Source organism: Delphinapterus leucas, chromosome 14 (genome assembly GCF_059928025.1).
Source record: "Delphinapterus leucas isolate spDelLeu-1000000601 "Yukka" chromosome 14, BTC_Dleu_Yukka2, whole genome shotgun sequence".
In the NCBI taxonomy this organism is placed as follows: domain Eukaryota; kingdom Metazoa; phylum Chordata; class Mammalia; order Artiodactyla; family Monodontidae; genus Delphinapterus; species Delphinapterus leucas.
This window is the reverse complement of record NC_143142.1, coordinates 24886096-24906161: the sequence shown is the minus strand read 5'-3', so window position 1 is coordinate 24906161 and position 20066 is coordinate 24886096. Positions and strand designations below refer to the sequence as shown.

At 46.1% G+C, this 20066-nt stretch overlaps 1 protein-coding gene across 1 annotated transcript in view; it reads right to left on the bottom strand.

Moving 5' to 3' along the window:
• Positions 1-1637: 1637 nt before the first annotated feature.
• Positions 1638-20066, bottom strand: part of LOC111163014 (sodium/glucose cotransporter 1-like) — a 64291-nt gene continuing 45862 nt past the window's right edge. The window contains 6 exon segments of the mRNA XM_089894785.1: positions 1638-4116; positions 6452-6551; positions 8721-8800; positions 8803-8943; positions 9986-10121; positions 11287-11455. Coding sequence (XP_089750911.1) covers positions 3821-4116; positions 6452-6551; positions 8721-8800; positions 8803-8943; positions 9986-10121; positions 11287-11455 — 922 coding nt within the window. The 3' untranslated portion in view covers positions 1638-3820.

Here is a 20066-nt window from a genome sequence, read left to right as displayed (position 1 = left end):
AGGGGTGGAGAAGCCAGGTTGCAGGGGGAGGAGGCATGGGGACTCCCTGATCTCCCCGACCCAACCTGTCCGGTGATCTGGCAGGGTTCTGACCTCTGTTGGAGAAGCTGTAGGAGCGGCTCAGCTTCAGGGCTGGCCTCGTTTGGGCTGAGCCGAAGCCTTAATCTCCCCCATGAGCTTTCCGAGGCTCCCTGCCTCACACCAGGTTTCCCTTGTTACATCACCAACCAGCAGCCACACTTCCTGAGGGACAGAACCTCCCAGAATAGACGCTACCTGCAGAGCTAGAATCCCCAGCTGAGTGCCTTCTTATAGTCCTTCCAGTGCCTGGGGCCTTCACTTTCCTAGCAGAAACACAGAGACGCTTGCATCCTGGGATTCCAGGATTAGCCCAAGCAGCCCCTCTTGTACTGGGAGGGACCTGCTGCCAGGCCCAGCTGGGGTTTCAGGTTAAATCTCATTCTCAAAAAAGGCCCTGTAAGAGGAAACCTTTCCTCCTTCAGGAAAACAGGGGCTTGAGGGTCTCCACTTCCTCATCCTGCCTCAACCATAGCACGCTGGCTCCACCCTTACCACCTCCTTGAAGGGCTCTGGACTTCTTGCTGCCAAGTTCCTGTGCTCTTTGTGCTTGGCCCGAGCAGTAACCCAGGTGCCAGTGCTCCCTTCCTGTGGCGGCTGTCTTGGTGCTCCTCCCAGGGCCCTGGTTGTGCCCTCTTAGTCTCCTCTGCAGAAAGAACCCTCTTTCTTAACCTGACATCTCTGTTTGCTCTCCTGCACAATCTCATCTGCCTGACTTGGGCTTCCTCTACCAGGTTCACTTCTTAGCTAGGCTGGTCCACTGTCTTCTCTCCCCTCAGTCTGAGTCTCTAGCGCCAGCCTCTCTGCTGTGTTCTGGACCTTCCATCCAACTTAATACTTACCCTTAAATGTCTCCAGGCAAAAATTAATACCAGTCCTTCACAAACTAATTTAAAAAAATAGAAGAGGGGACAATTCCCAATTCATTCCATGAAGACAGTATTACCCTGATACCCAAACCAGACAAAGACCTCATAAAGAAAGAAAACTATTGACCTCTATGAATATAGACACAAGAACTCAACCAAATATTAGCAAACCAAATCCAGCCACATGAGAAAATCATTATACACCATGACCGACTGTAAGTTATCCCAGGAATGCAAGGTTGGTTTAACACGTGAAAATGAATCAATGTAACGTGTAAGGAAAGAACAGAAACCACATGATCATCTTAATAGATGCAAAAAAAGCACTTGACAAAATCCAACACCCATTCATAAAAAAAACCCCAAACTAAAACAAAATCAAAAACTCTCAGCAAAATAGGAAAGAGCGGCATTTCCTCAACATGATAACATCTGCAAAAACTCACCGCTAACATCATACTCAACGATGAGGAGACTGGATGCTTTCCCTCTAAGATCGGGAATAAGACAAGGATGCCTGCACTCACTACTTCTACTTGACATTGTACTGGAGGTTCTAGCCAGGGCAGTTTAGGCAAGATAATGAAATAAAAGGCACCCAGGTTGGAAAGAAAGAAGTACACTATTTCTACTTGCACACTACATGATTTTATATATGAAAAATCCCAAGGAAGACACTTAAAAAATATTAGAACTAATAAACGAGTTCAGCAAAGTTGCAGGATTTTCTGTACATAAGCAATGAACAATCTGAAAATGCAATTAAGAAAAGGGCTAGGGGACTAAGAGGTAGAAACTCTTATGTATAAAATAAATAAGCTACAAGGATATATTGTACAACAGGAAATATAACCAATATTTTAAAATAACTATAAATGGAGTATGACCTTTAAAAATTGTGAATCACTATGTTGTACACCTGTAACTTATATAATATTGTACATCAACTATAACTCAATTAGAAAAAAAAACACCTCATTTACAGTAGCATCAAAAAGAATAAAATACCCAGGAATCAATTTAACAAAAGAAGTGCAAAACTTGAGTGCTGAAAACAAAACACTGTTGAAAGAAATTAGAAGACCTAAATAAATGGAAGGACATCCCACGTTCATGAAGCAGAGGACTTAACATTGTCAAGACGGCAATAAGTATCTTCATGCAACTCAAACTCCACATGTCCCAAACGGTGCTCCACTTTTCTCCTGCACCTGCTCTCTTCCAGTGTGGCCTGTCTTTGGAATTGGTACACCCTCTGCCCACATGTTCAAGCCAGAGAGTCACCCCTGGGCCCTCCCTCCAGAAGTCTAGTACTTGAGTCCTGTTACTTCTAATTGCTGGCTTCTCTTGATGCTGTTCCCTTGTCTTTTCTTTTTTGCTGCTAACTTGCCTGGATTCCTCTAATAGCCTCCTGGTGGGTGTTCCTGCCGCCTTTCATCTTCCAGCAGCGGCCAGCAAATCTGATCCCATCCCTTCCTGGCTGAAGTTCCCAGGGACTCAGGATCCCAAAGCACCTGAGGCCTGCAGGTCCAGCCCCTGCCCACCCTGCCCTCCCCACCTCCCACAGTTCTGCACTCTGGCCTCCTCACACCCTTGCCTCACCCTGTCTTCCCACATGTTGTCCCTCTGTTATCCAGCTAGCTGACCTCCCACTTCAGTCACGGGAGGCCTCCTCCCTGTGGGCGCTCCTGCCACGTGCACATGCACAGAGGGCCCATTTACTTGGTCCCCTGGCTGAGCTCAGTCTCCTCCTCTGTGAAATGTGGTTCTGGTCCTTCCACATGGGGTGGCTCCATGGCTTGAACGTGATGATAACCTGGGCAGGGAAATAGCGGGCCACATGAGGTGCTGGCCATCACCGCTCGTGTTTCATTGTCTACTTCCCTGGACCATGAACTCTGTCCATGACTGCTTCCCAGCAGTGCTGGCACATAGCAGGCACTCAAAAATGTCAGCTGAAAGACTAAACGAGGGATGGGGGCCTGGTCCCGACTGCACCTTCAGAGTGTGACTTTTGCAATGTTGGGTGGGCCTCCCCCAAATCACTTCAAGGCATCTGAAACTTTTTCTAAAGACCCAAATCATTTATTTTGGTCTAAGAAGAAGGAAGAGGAAGGGGTGGCTTAGGGAGCCTCTCCCAGAGACACAGCCCAGGACTGGTCTATACTTGACAGCTAAAGGGGATCCAGCCCCTGGGCCCAACTCCCAGTAGCAGGCAGACTGGGAGGAACTGGGAGGAGCTCAACAAGGAGGGAAGTTTCCTCTCCACCTGCCCTTTAGGGGAGCAGCCAGAGCTGAGCCACAGGGAGGCCTGGTCCTCAGGCAGAGACCGCCTCAGCCCCACCACGGGTCCAGGCAGGAGCCAACGTTTCCATCCGCGGCAGCCTTGGCGCCAGCTGGCCTGTGTGGTCATTGGCAGTAGGCACAGCCCCTTGTGGGTGGGACCCTTGGCGCGAGGAGGAGCATCTTTGCCAGCAGCCATACCTTTACAAAGGAGGAGAGAACACAGCAAACAGAGGTGGGTATAGGAAGGAAATGGTGACAGTAAACACAAGCAAAACCCCCAAATATATCTAGAGATAAAAAGCCAAAATTAAATTTAAAGTGAAAGCCAGTGTTTGTGCAGTGGGGCCATCTGGGGAGAATGACTCATCGCACAGAGGACAGACGTGCTCATCTTCGGTCTCTGCCCTCACCAGTGGGCTTCGCCGCCCGTCAGCCGGCAGCATTGACGCTGCGGGCGCGTTTTCATCAGTGTGATCCTTGGTCCACGTCCGTGGGCCTCCCCGTAGGAAATGTTTCCTCCTGTCGACGATGAGGGCATTTGCAAGAGGCGGTGGTTCGCCCGTTCCCCAGACGTCCCCGCAGGCTGCCTAGGAGGAGTAGAAGTGGCAGAGCACTGTGAGCGATACCAAGAGGAACCCGCAGACGTTGGGCACTTTTCTCCAGTGGGATATCTCTGGCATGTCTCGGAGCTTTGTTCCTTCCAGCATGTCGCGCTTCTCTGTCCCTTCAGAAGTGGCACTGTGCTGTGTCCCTTCCGTGTCACCACACTCCATCTTCTGCACGACTGCCTCTTCCGGGGCGGGTCTGGGGCCTGGCAGTGGCTCCAGTCCGCAGAACACATCCCAGGCCTTCCAAAGGCAGCTCCTGGCCTCCTCAAATATGTCTGGAACAGAGGGAATAGGCACAGGTCAGGAGGCTAAGAGGCCACACACAGGAGGGGGTCTTTCTAGGGCTCACATCTCAGCGGTGAGGCCGGCAGGAAGCCCAACAGACTGGCTCTGACGTGGAGAGCAACCCTCAGCCGCTGCTGCAGAGCACCGCCCACCGCCCACCGCCCGCAGAGACACGGAGCGGGGACTTGGGGTGTGGCCTGGGCCATGCTTGCTTGCACTGGCAGAGCCTTCAGCCGGCCCAGAACCCCGGCCGTCACGGGGCAGGCCCTCCCCGCTGGGCGCTGGAGGGCCCACCCCTCCCGTCTCTGGCACACGCCCAGCACAGCTCTGTAGGTCTAGGGCAAGTGGCTGCTCCTCTGAGGATGGAAAAAGCCCCAATTGCTCTGCTCTCCTCAGCAACCTTGGGGCGTGTCTTCTCCAGGTAGGTACCAGTCTCACAACCTGGCCCAAAGGAAGGCCCTCTGGGCCCTTGAAAGGGGAATCACTGGTGTTTTCTCCAGGAACGGGGGAAGTCTAGGAATTATGGGCAAGTTTCTATTCACAGCTCTGGACCAAATCAGTGAAATGTCTCACTCTGGGGCTTAAATATCCCTCCGGTGTCTGGTAGTGCAGCCCACGCTGGCCGCTCCCAGGCCTGCTCAGGCGCGGGTCAGCACCACGGCCAGCTCCGCACACACGTGAGCCCAGCCAGTCTGGGAACGGATCCCTCTTTGATGATAAGACAAGCACACCTCAGTCCGAGAAGTGTGCGCTGTGACCTGTTCCATGTCTCATCCCCTTGGGCAGCCACCACGCCAGCTGTGTGTCCTGAGGCTGGGGCAGCACCAGGGATGGCGGAACCCGTCAGCCAGTGACGGAGGGGCCTGTGTTACAGGGGAGGTGCTGCCGCCAGAGCACCCCAGAGACGCAGATACCTGCTGCGGTGCTGAAAGGTCCTGAGCGGCACATGCTGGTCCTGTCTCTCGGTCTCTCAGATGTCTGGGTCAGCACACCATCATGCAGCTGCCAGGCCCAAAAATGTTGCTGTATATCAATGGCGACTGATCATGTAAACACAGCCCAAGAGCTGTATGACGGGAGATGGGACAGACCAGTGGCCAAGAGCACATGCTTTGGAGTCAGACTGCCTGTGTTCAAATCCCAGCTCCACCACTGCCTGGTTATCTTTGTAGTCCAGGGCCGACTACTCAAATGTTTGGTGCCTCAGTCCCCCCATCTCTGAAATGGGGATGATAATTGTACCTGTCACACATAGGCATACTTTCCACAGTGCTTGGCACATCCCAAATGGGCAAAAAGTGTGAGCCACTGTCATCATGGCATCCACCGACGATTGTGGACGAGGGAGAAGAGGAGTTCGGAGGTGCCCCCAGAACAAGCCCCCGGCACATGTGGCCCCCAACGGGCAGTTCCTCTGTCCCTGAGGGAGAGCAATCCTGGGAGCCCTGTACCCTCCAGGGTCGCGGGGCAGCCTGGCTCAGGAGAGGCCACTCCCCTGCCCTGCAGGTGTCGGGAGAGGGTCCCAGGCCCCTCTAGGCTCTGAACGTTCCTGGCAGGAGTGGAGAGGGGGCCCCAGAACACTGCCTCTCCCCAGGCAGGCCTTCCCTCCCTCCCTCCTCCAAACTCACAGTCCCCCCAGACTCTCTGCCCCAGACTCAGCGCTAATCTTGTTAGGCCTTTATCCCTGTTTGCATCAGGGCCTCAGGAGGTGCAGGTCACCCTCCCTGGGGCCCCCGCACTCCGCCTCTGACCCCATCTGCTGAGAGCTTTCCTCTGGGCCTTCTGGGGCCCCCAGGCCCGAGCCTCTCCCGGAACTCTCTCTTCTTGCCCCAGTGAAATCGGCTGTCCTTGGCGGTGTCCCCCGGCGCCCTCTTGGGTGGGGCTGCTCCCTCCCCCTTGCAGAGGCTCCCGCCCACTTCCCAGAACCCCTGTGGGTCTGAATCCCTGTGTGAGACTCTGTGGCCTGCTGTCCCCGGTGCCTCCTCCCCTCCTGCTGAGGCACAATGTGATCTGTGCGGCTCGGTGGGTCCCTCCCACCCCAGCTTAAACGCTCCTAGATCACCAGACACTTGTGTTTCTCTGCCCCTCACGGACCCTTCCCTCCTCCCCCGGCACCCGCTGACGTCTCCCATCTGGATCTCTCTGGCCCGGACAGCCACACGGATGGCCGAGGGGCATCTCACCCTCGACAAACACCCACAAGGCATCTTTGGGAAAATGAAAGATGGAGCCTCTGCCTGGAAGCACTTCTGGGAGTGGAGACAGCGGGGGTGGGGGCAAGGAGCAGCACAGGCCTCTCCGCTGGCTTTGGGTCTCCCTTCTCACCTGGCCGTGCCTGCGGTGCGGGGCTCTTCCCTTGTGTGTCTTTGTCCAGATCGACCCTTTCCTCTTGGCTGTTCCATAAACTCCAACAGAGGCGGCGTAGCTGGGGGGAGAGCAGGCGCATGTCACCACCCAGGGCCATGTCATGCAGGCCTTATGGTGCCACGGCTCACAGCTGGGCACCAGGGTCTCGAGGGACTGAAAAGGGTCGTTAGACTCCAACAAGGGACAGAAGGAACATGGGGTGGGGAAAGCAAGGCGCCTGGGAACCCTGGATTTCAGTGCTGGCTCTGGTCCTGCGTGGTTGTGCGGCTGCCCAAAGGTGACCTCGGTGTCTTGGGCTGGATGGTAGGGTAGGAGGCAACACACTCAAGGCTTCTTCCAGTAACTGAGGGTCTAGGAAGCTGTGCCCTTCAGGGTGGGAGAAGCTGCTCATCACTCTGGTCTGCTGCTTCTGGTGGATGGGCCCGCAGGGTAGACCTGGGAACTCTGCTTTCCTTCCAGGAGCCCCTCCTGGCTGTCAGAGATGAGCACTCACGCAGCCCAGAGGAGGCCTGACCTGGTTCACCTGGGGTACCCGGATGACCTGGGCCCTAGCCAGGCTTAGTCGCTCAAGCTCAGCAAGGCATTTGCAGATGCAGAAGGGGAGCACCCCTTCCCTTCTAGTCTGTTATTTTGTTCTCTTCCTGAAAACACATATGGAGACTTTGGGAAGTAAAATCCAGCCAATTGCTGTTGCTTTTTTTTGCTTTTTTTGAGGGTTGGGGTCAGCAGAAGCACAAGTAAGCGAACATTTCCACCAAATCTCTCCCGGAGCAGGTTTTAATCTATTATACCAGCTTCGGTATATTTGAATCTCAGCACCACCACCTCTCCCACTCCCCCAAACATAGCAGGGATGTGACTGAGCAGCCCCTCCAAGCCCCGCCTCTCGGACTAAGACATCAGTAATGAACCTGCTGCCGTGTCAGTGACAGAGACTGGGTTTAGCCTTGAGTTGCTTCCTGGTGATGCTGTACGTCTGCATTTGCCTTCCCAATTACACGACGAGCCCTGTGGACCAGGCCGCTGGGCAGGAAGAACATGGGATTGAGTGTGGTCCCGCTTCCCCTGGTAGCGCCCAGTGTGCAGCACAGACACTGACCCGAAAGCACGGTTCCCCCTTTGCCTCCCTCCCCTCCTCTCCAGAGCACCTGTGCTGCTGGGCAGGAAAAGCACTCAAGCACGTGGCTGCCTGAGAAGCAGGCAAGACCAAAAAGTTGAGAATACAAGAGCATTAGAAAAGAAGTCAGACAAGTCAACCATTAAGACCCTGAGAGACAGGAGCTTGGGTCCAGCACCCACGGCTTCTCCACGTGCCGGGAGCAGGGCAGGGACGTGTGGTGGGCGAGCTGTCCTGGGCACTTCTGGCCGTCCTCCCCACTTGCTCCGTCCCAATCCCACGGGGCTGTGTGCGAGAGAGGAATGGGTCAGAAGGAACTACTGAGCAGAAAGGTGGCCAGAGGGGAGGCGGCCTTCCAAGTTCTCAGCTCTCACCCAGACCCCAGGGCACACGGGTTTCACAGACCCGCCTCCCTTCTGAGCTCCTCCTGCCCTCACCTCTGACACCTAGGACCCTCCCTGCTGCTCTTTGGCTCAGCCAAGCCCCTGTCCTGCTAAGCCTCCTGGCCATGCCCATGTGGGTGACGTGATGGAGTCTGGTCAGGCCCAGTCCTGCTGCTGGCTAGTTTTGGTGTCATGGACAAGTGACTTGACTTCTCTGAGCCCAGGCTTTTTATATTCCAACTGGGGTGACTGACACCTGCCTCCTGGGAGGGGGGAAGTGGCCGGGAAAGGAGAATGAGGTGTGCCCAGCCACCAGCCACAGCACTGCCAGCATTACTGTCCCCCCTCCTGCTGGCTTAATACCTTCTGGGTGGGTGGCAGCTGGGACTGCCCTGATTACATTAATTCACGCTGAGGTTAGCAACCTTAGCACTTCAAGGAAATTTTGTATTTTAAAAACCAAACTTCTCATTCTCAGTGAATATGTAATTAGAGGACTGTTGGAAAGCTTTTTAGTTTAGTTTTTAAGGCAAGGAGGTTATTTGCCTATTTCTGACCCAACCGTCACCCCCCAACCCCCAGCCCCTGCCCCCCACCCCCCCACCCCGCTTTCAAAAAGAATGCAGGAATTCAGCCACTTTTCTCCAAAGCTGGCAGAGCCAACTTGTGGTTCACAGGGACACTGGGACTGCGGTGGACCCCTGAGCATCCTCATGGCAGCACTCACATGTTTATCTGGAATCGGGTCTGTGAACAAGGAGATCCCCAGGACGGTGAAAAGACTGATGGTGGAGAGGATGACGGCAAGTAGAGGTAGTGCACGCCACAGATGATCCGAGGGCACCTGCTGTTTGTCGAGCAGCTCCAGGCCCCGTAGGCAAACTTGGACACCATGCGGCAGAAGCCAATCAGAAGTCCACCAGTCAGCCTCCAGAAGGCACCCTGCCAAAGAAGGAGCCCCGAGAGTCACCTGGGAGGAAGACGGGGAATGAGACAAGCCATCCTCAGCCTCGCCTCCTGACCAGTCTAAACTGGTCAGCTAAACTCAGCATAACAAGGGCTTCACATGCCTTGCAGAAGCAGAGTCTTAGCACTGCGAGGAGATGACACCTTCTTGGGCTGAACACAGACCGAAGACGCATGGACACTCTCTTAGGTCAATCAGAGAACTTAGGAAATACTGGAGACAGTTTTAAGTTAGACGGTGAAGACACATCTCAAACATAATGTGTCCAAAGAGACCTCAGTCTTGCCTGTTGCTGTAGGGGCACCTCCATCGCCCTGGCAGCTCAGGCAGAAACCGCAGGAGACATCCCTGGCCCCTTTCCTTCCATTCTGCCCTACCACCAATCCATCAGCAAATCGTCCCATCGTCTCCACAGCGACCACCTCAATCCCGACCTACCACCTTCTCTCACACAGGTGGAATCCATACCTGGTCTCCTGCTCACCCGCTGTCCAAGAAGCCGGAGTGATCTCTTCAAAGCATGGATTAGGGAGTGCCCTGACTCTGCTGAAGACCACCGTGGCTTCTCATGGCTGCCCTCAGAAGCAAGTCTCATCTGCTCGAGCTGACCTCACCTGGCTCCGCCCTCTCCCCTGGTCAGTCTACTCTAGCCACTAAGCATGGCCTCTTCCTGCATGTCAGGCCTGCCCACTGTGCTCTCAGCCAGGCCCTTGTACTTGCCCTTCTTTCTGCTTGGCTCTCTATCTAGATCTTGGTGTTTCTGGCTCATCCTCCAGGATTCAGGTTCGAGGTCACTTTCTTAGGAGAAATCTTCTCCCACTACCTTGGCTAATGTCCTTGTGCTCCCCCTGCCCCCAGCACCTACCCTGCTAACCTCCATGATCCTTTTTGACTTTTAAACAGCACTACACCACTCTCAGAAATCTTATCTGCTCATTGGGTATCATCCGTCTCCTCCAACTGGACAGTCCACTCTTTAAGAGTGAGGACTTCATCTTGGTCCTAAAGCTGCATCTGGAGCCTGTCTCAGGTGTGGCTGAATGTTGGAGGAGGTAGAGGAGACAGTATGTGGGAAGCATTTTGGAGAAAGAGCTGAAACCAAAGGCCAGGTGTGGTCCACAGGACCCATTTATTGAAGGAGGCGTGCATAAAAGGGAAGATCTAGAAACAGATGGGCAGCAGAAGCCAGATGAGGGTGGGAGAGAAGGCCTGGAGAAGTTCTCTAGGTCAAGGAAGGTAGCCACAATACGCTGTAACCTTGGACCAGGGGTAGCTGGAGAGCCACGGACAAGATCCCCAGTTTCCCTTGGTGATAGGCCCCAGTACTGCAAGGGTGGTGACCATCGCCGGTAGGAGGCAGGTTCTCCTGACTGCCTGCTCCTCTGCCCCTGCCCTTCCCAAGAGAGCACAGAGAAGAGCATCTCCAGAGCCCAGCAGCCCCCCACCCCATTCTCGGTGCTCAATTGAGTCCTGGCGAGCTAGGCAGAGAAAGAAGCACTAGCAGATTTGTCTGGAGGATTGAACACCTGACATGGGCCTGCAGAAAGCACCAGCCAGATGGAGGTGGACAAAGATATTCATGGCAAAGCAAAGAGTCCACAGGAATGAAGAGGGGCCAGAAAAGGCATGAGACAGGCAATCAGCACTGCAAGTGGTTAGCAGTAGCTGGGGCCTAGGGACTGTGTATGGAGAGGGCCAGGGCTGAGAGGCAGGCAGGAGCCAGGTCACAGAGGCACCATGCTCGGGAACTCATGCAAGGCCCAGCTGCTCAGTGCTGTTAGGAGAAACAGGTCAAGATGTGACTCAAATAATGAATGAAAATATTCTGGCAAACTGTGCTTTCAGTCTTACTGATGAAATGATCAAACCATTAATTGGGATCTTTATTTAGTTTTAAGTGTGGCTGGAGGAGATGGTCTTCATGCAGGGAAGGCGGTAGGAGCTCATGACTGAACATCCCCCTGTGAGTTTGAAACCTCTGAGCAGGAAACATCCATGCACAGAGGCAACAGAAGAATATCTTCCTGTGGCTAGATGAGCATGCAGGAGGATCCCACACATTTTGCACCATCTATGGCACCGTCGAAAGTGGATTACATTGCAAAGGGTAGAAAACAAATCAGAGCTTGCCTTTCCCCTGCAAGCATGAGGGAGCTCGGACCAAAGCTGCCCAGGAGTAAATCATCTCTCAGAAAGCAAATGATGCAACGGTGTCAACCCCTGAAGCACAAGAGACCCTCTCAGAGCAACTTTTGCAAAGATAGGTATGATGTGAAGGCAAGCCCTCACACTGTGCCATGCCGTGGCCATGCCAACTCCCACCTACCTGCTCAGTGATTCTCTTGCAAAATATGGTAAGCAGGAAGATGGCAGCAATGGGCGGCATCAGGTAACTTAAAACTGCTTGCATGTATTCAAATAGTTGTTCCCTGTGTGCCACTTGTATAGCAGGGACCCATGCAATGGAGACAGCAAGTAAGATTATAACAAAAAACCTGTAAGTTAAACCAAAAGTCAACGGCAGTTTTATGAGTTTTTTACCTGCCAATAAAATATCTACAAACTGTAAACTATTAGCTAGTTTTAATCATTCCTTAGGTTAAATTCAAGTGCCCATTCATAAGTGTGGCAGAGGAGATAGCCATACCCCTAAACATTAATAGGACCATAGGGCTGCAGGCAAAAACCCTTCAGCTTCTGGACAAATAAAACTGAGGGTCCATTTGCCTGTTACTGGATCATGGGTAGATTTTCATCACATTTGGAGACTGTGTTGGGATGGTCGTGCTTAAAATACATAATACCTGGGGCTTCCCTGGTGGCACAGTGGTTAAGAATCCACCTGCCAATGCAGGGGACACGGGTTCGTGCCCCGGTCTGGGAACATCCCACATGCCACAGAGTGGCTAGGCCTGTGAGCCACAACTACTGAGCCTGCGCGTCTGGAGCCTATGCTCTGCAACGGGAGAGGCCATGACAGTGAGAGGCCCGCACATCACGATAAAAAAAAAAAAGAAAAAAAAATAATACCTGGAAAATATTAATTTCTTCAGGGGTAACACATTTCTAAAGATTTCAGATGGATTAGTATGGCACCTGATTTTAAAGATTTGTGTAAACTCCCTTTAAACCCTTGGTTGTGCATGTGGGGAAGAATTGCCAGATAGTCCACCAACAAGCAACTTCTGGAAGGCAGAAAAAGCTAAGCAAAGATTTCATTGCCTGCTTATAGCAGGGGAGACAGAAATTGGAGTTTGAATCTCATCAAGTTAGAGGGGCCAGGTAAACACCTCAGGCTTTTCACTGAAAACCCCTGAATGTCCATGCCTTAGAAGCAGAGACTATTTCCCAGGACTAAGAACTTGCTATAAGACTAGAGCAAAACTGAAACAGAGTCACCCTAACAAAGTATAAAAACCAGGCCTCCACAACTTTAAGGGGATCAACTAGTAATTTACCTGCATGCTTGAACAAAAACCAATATTCTTCAGAGGAACATGATCCAGAATTTCTATAATGTGTTATCTACAATGTTCAATATATAATAAAATTTTCTAGGCATGTGGAGAAGTAAGAAAATGTAACCCATAGTCAAGAAAAAAGCAATCAATGGAAACTGACACCAAGATGGCTCAGGTATTAAAATTAGGAGACAAGGACTTCAAAGTAACTACTGTAGTTATGTTAAAGGACTTAAAGGAAATTATAGTTATAAGTGAACAGATGCAAAATCATGACAGGAAACTGGATACTAGAAAAAATTTAAAAAGGAACCAAATAGAAATTCCAGAACTGAAATTCTGGTTCAAAATATGAAACAAAAAATTCACAGGTTGGCTTTAACAGTAGATTGGAAATGGCAGGAGAAAGGGGCAATAAACCTAAAGGGAGATTGATAGAACTCTAAACTGAAGAACACAGAGAAAAATTTTTTAAATAAAGAGAGCCTCAATGATCTGTGGAACAATATCAAAAGAGCAAATATGTGTGTAAGTAGAGTCACAAAAAAGAGATGAGGGATGCAGAAGACAAATATGCAGAGAAAGATGGTCAACAATTTCCCATATTTGGTGAAAACCATTAATTTACAGATTCAGAAGTGCAGAAAAGCCCAGTCAGCACACCATAACAAAACTGCTGAAAACCAAAAATGAAGAGAAAATCTTGAAAGCCCAGGAAAAAAGACACATTACATACAGAGAGCAGTACTATGAATTATAGATGACTTCTCATCAGAAACAAGAGGACAGAAGAGAATGGAAGAGCATACTTTAAAGTGGTAAAAGAAAAATACTGTCAACTCAGAATTCTACATCCAGCAAAAGTATCCTTCAAAAATAAAGATGAGGGCTTCCCTGGTGGCGTAGGGGTTAAGAATCTGCCTGCCAACGCAGGTGACACGGGTTCGAGCCCTGGTCTGGGAAGATCTCACATGCCGCGGAGCAACTAAACCCATGTGCCACAACTACTGAGCCTGTGCTCTAGAGCCTGCAAGCCACAATTACTGAGCTCACGTGCCACAACTACTGAAGACTGCGCACCTAGAGCCCGTGCTCCACAACAAGAGAAGCCACCGCAGTGAGAAGCCTGTGTACCTCGCCGCAACTAGAGAAAGCCTGCGTGCAGCAACGAAGACCCAACACATCCCAAAATAAGTAAATTAAATAAATAAAAATTTTAAAAATAAATAAAGATGAAAGAAAAACATTTTCCAATAAACAAAAACTGAGAGAGTCTGTTACTAACAGACCTGCATTACAAGACATACTGAAATTCTTCAGGGTGAAGGGAAATAACACAGATGGAAACTTGCACCTAAAAGAAGGAATGATGAGCACCAAAAGAGTAAAATATAAGATGCTACATATATATTTTTTCTTATTTTATTTTCTTTAAAAGGCAGTTGACTGCTTAAGGCAAAAAATTATATCACTATCACTGTATTCTGGGGTTAATAATGGATGTAGATGTAAAATATATGACAACTATAACATGAATGATGAAAGGGGAAAATGACATATAGCGTTGCAAGGTACTTACATTTTACATAAAATGATACAATATTAATTTTAAGTACACTAAGGTAGGTTAATAATGCCTATTATAATGCCTAGAACAACAAAAAGAAATTAAAATATAAAAACTATTTCCAGCCATATTAATGATTACACTAAATGCAAGTGAACTCAAATTATAAAGACAGAGGTTGTCAGATTAGATTAAAAGAATCAAGATACAACTATATGTGCTCTACAAGGGACTCATTTTAAATATATTTACAGGTTGAAAGTAAAAGATGTTATAAACCCTAAGCATAAGAAAGCTGGTGTGATCTATAACAGTAATGAAGTAAATCTCAAGACGAGAAGTATTATCAGAGATAAAAAGGGACATCTCATAATGATGAAAAAGTTAATTCCTCAGGAAACCATAACAAGCATAAGGGCACCTAATCCCAGAACTTGAATATATAAGAGGTAAAAAAAAAACCTGAAAGAACTATAAGACAGAAACAGACAACTACATAATCATAAATGAAGCTTTTAATACCTCCTCTGTGTATATAATATACACAGTATATATAATATATATAACAGAGGAACTAGACAAAAGTTAAGAATACAAAAGTATCAATAAATTTCAAAAGATTAAAATCTCATAGAGTATGTTTTTGGATCACAGTGGAAGTAAATTAGAAATCAATAACAATAAAATAGTTAGGAAAGTACTAAATACTTGAAAATCCAACAGCACACTTCTAAATAATCTATGAACACAGAAATAAATCACAAGGAAATTAGGAAATATTTTGAACTGATTAAAAATGAAGACACAACATATCAAAATTTGTGGGATGCAGCTAAAGCAGAGCTTAAAGGGAAATTTATAGTTTTAAGTGGTAATTGTAAAAAATAAGACAGGTTTTAAACAAGTGATATGAATTTCCAATTTAAGAAGCTAAAAAAAAAAAAAGAAAAGAAAAGAAGAGTAAATCCAAAGTAAATAGAAAAAAGGAAACAAATAGAATTCAATGGGGGAAAAAACCAGAGGAATCAACAAGCCCCAAAGTTAGTTCTTTGGAAAAATTATTAAAATTGATAAATGCCTAGGCAAGTTCACTCAAGAGAAAAAGAACCCCCTCCACGCCCACATATTACCATTACTAGAGATCCTACAGATACTGAAAGGATAAGGTAAAATTTGGGGAGGTGCTTGGAGCCATGGCAGTGAGGATGCTCCTGAATATTCTGCTCACTGTTACACCAGGAATTGGTGCTCACTGGTACACCGCACTAGGTGGAATACTTTAATTGGGTGATTTAGCTCGAGGAGTCTGATCACCAGTTATCATGGAGCCTGGCAATATGGCTTCTCCTAAGAGCATGCCAAAAGATGCACAGATGATGGCACAAATCCTGACAGATGTGGGGATTACAGAATATGAGCCAAAAGTTATAAATCAGATGTTGGTATTTGCATTCTTATACGTAACACAATTCTACATGATGCAAAAATTTATTAATGACATGCTAAGAAAGCTACTGTTGATGCACATGGTATGTGATTGGCAATCTGGTGTCATGCTGACCACTTTTAAAAAAATAAAAGCTTTATTGTTTCACCTTTTGCATTCAGATACACAGTCCATCTGAAATGGATTTTTGTGTAAAGGGAGTTAGTCAATATTCTTTTTATCAGGAATAGCCAAATTACCCAGTACCGTTCCTTCTCCCCTTACCACCTTCCCCACTGCACTGTACTGTAATCTTTGTCATGAATTAGATGACTGTATACCTGTGCGCCGTTTTTGATATTCTGTTCCATTAATTTGTCTACCCCTGCAATAAAACCACACTGTCTAATTAGTATCACTTCACAATAGATATTGGTATCTGTTAGCATAAATCCTCCAGCTTTGTTCATCTTCAAGAATAGCCTTGGATATTCTCTGCTCTTCGCATTTCTATATTACTTTTAGAACTCGTTTGTCAATTTTTACATGCATACAAAAAAGTTACTGCATTTTGATTGGGATTACTCTGAGTATGTAGAATAATATGGGGAGAACAAACATATCATTATTGAATCTTCTAATTCACAGATATGGTATATTCCTGCTATACTTAGGTCTCATTAATTTCTCTCGACAATGCTTTGTAATTTTCAGCAATTTTCTCATATCTTTTGTGAGATTTATTCCTAGGTATCTGATATGGTTTAATGACACTACAAATGGTAATATGTATAATGTGTAATGTGTAAAATATGATTAATTCTTGTATTTGATCTTTTATCAGTCTTGTTAAATTCACTTTAAAATTTTAGGTTTGTCTATGAAGTCTTTCATGACAATTTAATTTCTTCCCTTTCTATCCTTATGACATTTGTTTCCTTTTTCACCTTTTTGCAGAGTAGCACCTCCAGTACAATGCTGAAGAAAAGTGGCTATAGTGGATGCATGTGTCTAGTTCCCAATCTCAGGGGAAAAGATTTTCAAATATAAACAGTAAGTATGATAAATGCTATAGGTTTTAAAGAATATGTATGTTTAGAAGTCTGAATAAAGAAGATCTTTTAAATTCTCTAATTTGCTAAGATTAAAAAATAGGTATTAAAATTTTGAATGATTTTTATCTTTTAAGATGACTATATAATTTTCTCCTGTTTTCAGTTAATGTGGTCAAGTACATTGATTTTTGAATAAAAAACTATGCTTGCATTCCTGGAATAAACTCCAGATGGTCATGGTGTATTATTCTATGTTGCTGGACCTGATTTGCTAATATTTTGTTAAAATTTTCTGCATCTATGTTCATATTTGCATGGTATGTATTTTCTCATGTTTTCTTTAAGCCTTCCTCAATCTTAAAGAAGATGTCTCTCTTCAATAAAGTTTCAGGATACAAAACTAACATACAAAAATCAGTAGTGTTTCTTTATGCTAACAATGAATTATCTGAAAAAAATAAAGAAAACAACCCCATTTATGATAGCATCAAAAACAATAAAATACTTAGGATAAATTTAACCAAGGAGATAAAAGGTCTCTACATTGAAAACTATAAAACATTGATAAAATAAATTGAAGAAAACACAAATAAATAGAAAGATATCTTGTGTTTATGGATCAGACGAATTAATATTGTTAAAATGTCCACACTACCTAAAGCCATCTATAGATTCAATGCAACCCTTATCAAATTCCCAAAGGAATCTTTTACAGAATTCAAAAAAAGTAATCCTAAAATTCGTCTGGAACCACAAAAGATCCTAAATAGCCAAAGTAACCCTGAGAAAGAAGAACAAATCTGGAAGCATCACGCATACTGATTTTGAACTATATTACAAAGCTATAGTAACCAAAACAGTATGGTACTGGCATAAAAACAGACACATAAACCAATGGAACAGAATCTAAAGCCCAGAAATAAAGCCGTACATATATGGTCAACTAATATTTGACAAGGGAGCCAAGAAACCTCAATGAAGAAAAGACAGTCTTTTCAATAAATAGTGCTGGGAAAATAGAACGTTCATATGCAAAAGGATGAAACCAGACCCCTATCTTAACGCAACTCAAAATGAATTAAAGATTTAAATATAAGACCTGAAACCATAAAACTCCTAGAATAAAATACAGGGGATAAGCTCCTTGATATTGGTCTTGGTAATGATTTTTTTTTTTGGATATGACACCAAAATCCCAAGCAACAGAAGCAAAAATAAGCAAGTGAGGGCTTCCCTGGTGGCTCAGTGGTTAAGAATCCGCCTGCCAATGCAGGGCACGTGGGTTTGAGCCCTGGTCCGGGAAGATCCCACATGCTGCGGAGCAACTAAACCCATGCACCACAACTACTGAGCCTGAGCTCTAGAGCCCATGAGCCCCAACCACTAAAGCCCGCACGCCTAGAGCCTGTGCTCTGAAACAAGAGAAGCCACCACAGTGAGAAGCCCGCATACCGCAACAAAGAGTAGCCCCCACTCTCAGCAACCAGAGAAAACCCGCATGCAAGCGAAGACAAAATGCAACCAAAAAAAAAGTTAAATAAAATAAATAAATTTATAAAAAAATAAATAAATAAACAAGTGAGACTACATCAAACTGGAAAGCTTCTACACAGTCAAAGAAACAATCAACAAAATGAAAAGGCAACCTACAGAATGGGAGAAAATATTTGCAAACCACACATCTGATAAAGGGTTGATAGTTCCTTAGTTGTCTAAGGAACTCAGACAACTTTAATAACAACAACAACATAATAATAATAATAGAATTTTTAAAATGGACAAAGGACCTGATAGACATTTTTCCAAAGAAGATATTCAAATGGCCAATAGGTACATGAAAAGGTGCTCAACATCACTGATCAGGGAAATGCAAATCAAAATCACAATAAGATACCATTTCATACCTGTTAGAATGGCTATTATCAAAAAGACAAAAGATAACAAGTGCTGGTGAGGATGTGGAGAAAAGGGAACCCTTGTGCACTGTTGGTGGGAGTGTACACTGGTGTGGCCACTGTGGAAAACGGTGTTACGGTTCCTCAAGAAACTGAAAACAGAACTACCACATGATCCAGCAATTCCACTTCTGGGTACATATCCAAAGGAAACAAGGATCACTATCTTGAAGAGACCTCTACACCCTTTACACTATTTATAATAGCCAAGACATAGAAACAGCCAAAGTGTTCATTAACAGATGAATGGATAAAGAAGATGTGGTACATATACACAATGGAATATCGTTCGGCCACAAAAAAGAAAAATCCTCCCTTTTGTGACAATCTTTAGGGCATTATACTAAGTGAAATAAGTCTGACAGAGAAAGACAAGTATTGTATGGTCTCATTTATATGTAGAATCTAAAAAAACCCTGAATTCATAGAAACAGAGAGCAGACTGGGGATGGGTGTGGGGGGAATGGGTGAAGGTGGCCAAAAGGTACAAACTTCCAGTCATAAGATAAATAGGTTCTGGGGACATAAGGTACAGCATGGTGCCTGTAGTTAACAACACAGGATTGTGTATTTGTATGTTGTATATTTGAAAGTTGCTTAGAGAGTAAATCTTTTTTTTTTTTTTTAAGAGAGTAAATCTTAAAAGTTCTTTTCACAAGAAAAAAAATAATTATGTGAGGTGATAGATATCAACTAAACTTGTGGTGATCATTTCACAATATACACATATATTGAATCATTATTGTACACCTGAAACTTAGACAATGTTATATGTCAATGTTATCCCAACAAAACTGGAAAAGAAAGAAGGTGTCTCTTCTACGTAGATTACAGTTGGTTAAAAAAAAAAGCTCTGATAATCTTCACCTTTTAACTCAGCTACTTAGTCTACCTATCTCTGTTTCATGAAATGACTGATATATTTAGGAGCTATCCTATTGTTTTCCAGTTAACCTACCTTTCACGTTCTTTTTATTCTTTTGACTTATTAGTTATCCCATATTTTACTTTTATTAACTTGTTAAACGTTCTTGAACTGTTCTTATATTGTTTAGTCTAGAGACTACATGCATCCTTGACATATCACAGTCTGGTACAAGTTTTGACTTTTACCACGTCCCGAATAGCAAGAGAACGTGAGAATACTTAAGCTCCATTTAGCCCCTTCTCATTCTCTCTGGGATTTTACTGGCATATGTTTTGCCTCCATATGTTGTTAATCCCATAGACAGTCTTTCTTATTTACGTCAACACTCACTCACTTCTATTTCCCACATACTTACCCTTTCTGGTGCTCTTCATCCTTCTCTGAAGGTCAATTCTTCCATCTGGATAATTTTCCTGCAGCCTAAAGAACATACTTTAGTATTTCTTATCGTGAAATTCTTTTGTAATAAATTCTCTCAACCTGCATTTATCTGAAAACCTGTTTGTTTCACCTTCACTCTGGAGGCTATTTCGATGGGTATTGAATTCCAGGTAGGCAGTTTTTCTAGCACTTGAAGATGTCACTCCACTGCCTCCTGGCTTTTACGGTTTCTGTTGAAACTTCTACTATCAGTCTCTCTGCTGCTCTTTTGAAGGTGATGTGATTTACTTTCTTCTGGCTGCTCTAAAGATCTTCTCTATCTCCAGTCTCCAG